Raw genomic sequence first — 5,043 nt, forward strand, 5'->3', positions numbered from 1 at the left:
ATGAATCTCATCCATAGTAAAGGATACTCCTTCAAGCCAGGTTCGATTTTCCTTGCTGCTTTGGCCAAGTAGTCTGCTAATAAATTTGATTCCCAATAAACATGCTTGATCCTGATGTAGTCTATGGTAGCCAGAAGGTTCTGTATTCGACGTGATAACGCAACCCTCCCATTCCATTCTTCTTCTTCAACAACATATTAACCACTTGGAGACTATCACACTCAGTTACCAGCTGATTGAGTCCATTCATTTTAGCTCAGCTTGAACAGCAGTGCAACATCCTATATTCCTCCCCAAGCCTAGTACCCATTGCCCATTTGCATCTCTAAAAACACCAGCAGCAAAACCATGAGCAGAACTAGGCAGCATGGCGCCATCCACATCCAACTTTATCCATCCTACAACCGGCTTCTTCCAAGGATTAGCTCTGCCATCTCTTGACTACAAATTATTCGAAACAACAAGCGTGGAAAAACAATATGAGGCCCACCTACACGCCGATTCGATGACCTGTCGGGAATTAAAGGAGTCTTCGCCAAAAACCACCAAATCCCTTGTTCTCCAAAGGAACCAACAAAGATAGCCAAAAACATAAGACCAGCTAATACTCGAAAGAGAAGCTCCTCACTTGTTCTCCAAATTTAATATAATCCATTCCCAAAGCAGCAAATTGAAGAAAGCTTCCTATGAAATTTATCATGTCTTTTTCAAGTCAACCTTAATTATCATCCAAAGAGCTTCTTGTGCAACTAGAATGTTGTCTATGATACTCCTCCCCACTATGAAGCTAACTTGACTTGGAGCAATAATAAGCGGCATAATATCTCGGAGCCGGTTCACAATAACTTTCGTAACTACCTTGTAAAGATATATACAGAGACTGACTGGCCATACTCTGGGCTAGACATTTTCGGAATAAGGACCAACAAAGTCTTATTAAGGTTCTGTTCAACAGGACGTCCACAAAACACCAATCGAACCATCTCGGTGACAGATCATTTTTATTGGAAAAATTGGACATTCGACCCATCAATTCTTGGTCATTTGTAACTTTCTCCATCGTTACCGGCATCGAAAGAGTATCAGGTTGATGTGATATTTTCAAATTAAAAAAAGAAGTTGGATAGCGATGTAACAAAAAGAAAATGTTTAATTGACCAGAATTTAACCAAATTATTAAAATTACTTGTATTTCCTTTTTGGTCTTCTTTTACTGCCCATTCTTATCGCGAGTCCATAGGCATGCATAATCTTTGCGAATTTCAATCGTTTCTTTGCTTCTCAACTCTCAATAAATTAAATAATAATATCCGGAAAATCAGCGGACAGGCGGGGCTCTGTTAAGGTACAACAGACACTATTGTACGGTACGAAAAGCCAACTTTGTGACGGCCCCAACATCCGTATCCTCTCCCTTAACCTACACTAAAGGACTAAGCTTGAAAACCAATGTTACTGTCCCACCCTAAATAATCCTCAAACCCTCTAACCATAACATCAACCAACCCACAACAGCCCTCTTCTTTCTTTCATTCCTTTTTTTTTTCTGAGTTCAAAAGGAGAAGCAGGTTTCGGCTTGTTTTGGGTTTTCTTTTTGGGCGAAAATGGTGAACCCCAGATGTTATTTGGACATAAGTATAGGAGGAGAAGTAGAAGGGAGGTTGATTGTGGAGTTATACAGGGATGTTGCCCCTAAAACTGCTGAAAATTTCAGGGCTTTGTGTACTGGTGAGAAAGGCATTGGACCTAATACTTCTGTTCCCCTGCATTACAAGGTTCTTTTCTTTCCCTTTCTTATAAGCACACACACACACACACAAATATACGTGTAAATGCATGGAAGTATGTCTTGATTGGTATTTACTCTTTTAATTCTTCTTCTTCTTCATGGAATGTTAAAGTGTTAACGATCTTTAGTTTGAATGTAGTAAAACCCTTTTTCTTTTTGTGTTTATACAATGAAATTTAAAGTGCCTGCAGTGTTTGATCTTAATGAATGGTTATTTGGTATAGCTTACATGTTGTTGTGTTTGCATATTGTGTATTATGTGATGTAATACTGCATATTCAAAAACAATAAATGTGTAGCTGCAATGGGAATGTTAAGATGAATGTTTATACTGGGAAGGCTGTAAATTATACTGCTATTCTTTCTTTGTTTCCTAATTACTCCTAATTATAGTGCAATATTAATATACAGGGTGTCCGATTTCATCGAATTATCAGGGGTTTTATGATAGAAGGTGGGGATATATCAGCTGGTGATGGAACTGGGGGAGAATCCATTTATGGCTTGAAATTTGAAGATGAAAACTTTGACTTAAAACATGAACGAAAAGGAATGTTATCAATGTCTAATATGGGGCCTAACACCAATGGATCTCAATTCTTTATTACCACTAATAGAACCTCTCATCTCGATGGAAAACATGTGGTTTTTGGGAAGGTTATAAAAGGAATGGGTGTTGTTCGTTCCATTGAACATATTGCTGGTGAGGATGGTACTAATTACCCCACTCAAGAGGTTGTAATTGCAGATTGTGGAGAAATTCCTGAGGGGGCGGATGATGGAATATCCAACTTTTTCAAGGATGGTGATATTTATCCTGATTGGCCAGCTGATGTCGACAACAAACCGGATGAAATATCTTGGTGGATGAAGGCAGTAGACTCTATCAAAGCTCTTGGGAATGAGCAATTCAAGGTATTAAATATGATTATATGGTTATCTGTGGTATAATTCTCTTTTTTTAACCTTTTTCCTAGACTAAACATGGTACAATATTCATTATAAGGAATGGTTTTGCCTCTTATAGAAACAGGATTATAAGATTGCTCTTAGAAAATATTGCAAGGCTTTGCGCTACTTGGATGTTTGCTGGGAGCTGAAGGGCATTGATGCAGGTGCATAATTTAGTTTCTTTGTTTGACGATCGTGATTTATATTGTGATTGCCATGAATCCTTGGGTTGTTTTTTTTAAAGAAAAATTCTTCATTTCCTATTTGTCTTTGTACAGGGAAGAGCTCGACTTTGCGGAAGACCAGGTCACAGATATTTACAAATTGTTCTGTAAGATCTCTGAAATCCTTGAAAATGTTAGCTCATAGATAATTCATAGGTCTTGGCATCTAAAATGAAATTTTTAGATCATTTCAATATTCTTTGTCATGTTTCAGATTCTCATTTGTTGAATCTGCTCTGTAATGTTGGACCGAAAGTATGTGGCAGTGTGGAGTTCCTCAAATATTGGATGACAATCATGCATATAGTTTCCACTTTATTGATGTTTGTTTTCTTTAATAAAAGCGCAGTCTGTGTTGTTTGCCTCAGGCCTGCAAGTTGAAACTTGGAGACTTAAAAGGAGCATTGTTGGATGCGGACTTTGCAATTCGTGATGGTGAAGATAATGTGAAAGCTTTTTTTCGACAAGGCCAGGTCTCAGTGCTTACTATCTGAATGACATTCAAAGCCTTGTTCATTCATTCTTTGGCATTGCATGCTATTGCAGTTACACACAATTGTCCAAACTATTGAATGGTTAAACTCCACTTTTCCTGAGATGCTTTGTCTCTCAAAATGCTTTTCAATTTTTCATTGATGTCAGGCACATATGGCACTTAATGACATCGATGCCGCAGTTGAGAGCTTTAAAAAGGCATTGGACTTGGAGCCAAATGATGGTCAGTGCAATCTTGTTTCTTGCAATAGCAGTCTTCATTTAACACATTTGTCCAGCATAATTCACTTTTAAGCCCCTCGACTGCTAGCTCCCTTTCTACTGTTTTGAGGCTTGGAAGGAGGTAATATTTGGTTAATGTAATTGGTATCATTGCCATGGTAAAATTGTTTATGGACCATTACTCCAGTATGGATCTACAGGCTAGAGTATCTCATCCCTTAATAAATGTTGCTATTACCCTTGGTATTAGTTTGTCAAAACCATACAATTATATACTTCTAGTAGAACTCCGCTATGATTTTCATCTCATACCGTGTTTTCCACCCTTCAGGTGGAATAAAAAAAGAGCTTGCAGCTGCAAAGAAGAAGGTAAATTATCATCACTGTTTCCTTTGTCAAGCTTGTCAAATATTTTATACTTTCATCCCTGCACGTACCTTTGATTTCATCTCATGAGGTGATTGAATTTGTAAACCTACTGCAGATTGCTGATCGAAGAGACCGAGAGAAACAAGCATACTCTAGAATGTTTCAGTAGATTCTTAGCCAAAACCATGTAAATCCTTACTAGTTCTGCTGATTACTGTTTGGTTGGGAGGAAAATCAGGTATGAATTTTTGTTCCAACTTTTCCCATGGACTGGAGCATGCTTTTAGATCCTAATGTCTTACTGGTTTTATTCCAATGGGCAGGCTTCAGCATCAGCAAAAAGTTGCAGGATATCTGTTTAGGACATACTCAAACTTGGATGAATGTTAATTGGGAATGTTACTTTCTTTCATACCTAATCAAGCGGATTGGCATTTTATTCCTAGTAGAAACTGGATTGTTCTTTACATGTTTTGAGCTGGTTTGAACTTTCTTCCTATAGGCACAGGACAACCTTATATTTGATTGACGTAAACCATACTGAACCTCACAATCGAGCAAAGCTTGAAACCGATTTTAGATTTATTTGACGCATAAACTTACTAGTAAGAAAAGGCCTCTAAAGGTCCCAATTTATGAAGCAAGCCTAAGCGTTCCTTAGCCGGAACTCTGAGTGATATTAAAGTCAACCATTCCCAACAGCATCAAGCAATGGAGAATTTCCATTGTAAATGAGGCAGTTGATGGAGCCCTATTTGGAGGGCGATATCTGCATTATATTTCTCTTCAAACATGGCTCCTAGTGACAGCACTAGCATCCTCCTGCAATCCACATCTCTTTTGAAACGCTGTTTATGGCTATCAGTGGCTGCAAGTCCAGATTTTATGGTTGAAGAATTTGTCTCATATGTCATTGTAATCTCAAGGAATAAAAAAAATTCGGACTCAACTTCCCAGACGAACCGGTAGGCAGTCTTTCGGTGTAGTTAATCA

The 5,043-nt window shown here is 38.1% G+C and overlaps 1 protein-coding gene across 3 annotated transcripts; it reads left to right on the forward strand.

Annotated features, from left to right (window-relative positions):
- The first annotated feature begins 1,265 nt into the window (after positions 1-1,265).
- Positions 1,266-4,549, forward strand: LOC105778209 (peptidyl-prolyl cis-trans isomerase CYP40). Of its 3 annotated transcripts, XR_008189718.1 has the most exons (9): positions 1,276-1,775; positions 2,201-2,704; positions 2,817-2,904; positions 3,019-3,071; positions 3,333-3,437; positions 3,607-3,682; positions 4,013-4,050; positions 4,166-4,288; positions 4,374-4,549. XR_008189718.1 is itself a non-coding variant. In XM_052621688.1 (8 exons), the coding sequence occupies exons 1-8, from the start codon at positions 1,605-1,607 to the stop codon at positions 4,217-4,219; spliced, it is 1,089 nt and encodes a 362-aa protein (XP_052477648.1). In that variant the 5' UTR covers positions 1,274-1,604; the 3' UTR covers positions 4,220-4,289. The 3 variants fall into 3 exon arrangements, 1 of the variants encoding a protein (XP_052477648.1); XR_008189719.1 differs by lacking the exon at positions 4,374-4,549 and having other exon boundaries at positions 1,266-1,775; positions 3,607-3,802; positions 4,166-4,289; XM_052621688.1 differs by lacking the exon at positions 4,374-4,549 and having other exon boundaries at positions 1,274-1,775; positions 4,166-4,289.
- The last annotated feature ends 494 nt before the right edge of the window (positions 4,550-5,043 follow it).

The sequence above is a fragment of the Gossypium raimondii genome, chromosome 10, assembly GCF_025698545.1.
Source record: "Gossypium raimondii isolate GPD5lz chromosome 10, ASM2569854v1, whole genome shotgun sequence".
Lineage (NCBI taxonomy): Eukaryota > Viridiplantae > Streptophyta > Magnoliopsida > Malvales > Malvaceae > Gossypium > Gossypium raimondii.

Bases quoted from the DNA above. Each gene is read 5' to 3' on its own strand.
- LOC105778209 (XM_052621688.1), top strand. From the start codon at position 1,605: ATGGTGAACCCCAGATGTTATTTGGACATAAGTATAGGAGGAGAAGTA. The intron at 2,905-3,018 runs GTGCATAATTTA...GTCTTTGTACAG, and splicing joins GCTGAAGGGCATTGATGCAG to GGAAGAGCTCGACTTTGCGG. The intron at 3,683-4,012 runs GTCAGTGCAATC...TCCACCCTTCAG, and splicing joins GGACTTGGAGCCAAATGATG to GTGGAATAAAAAAAGAGCTT.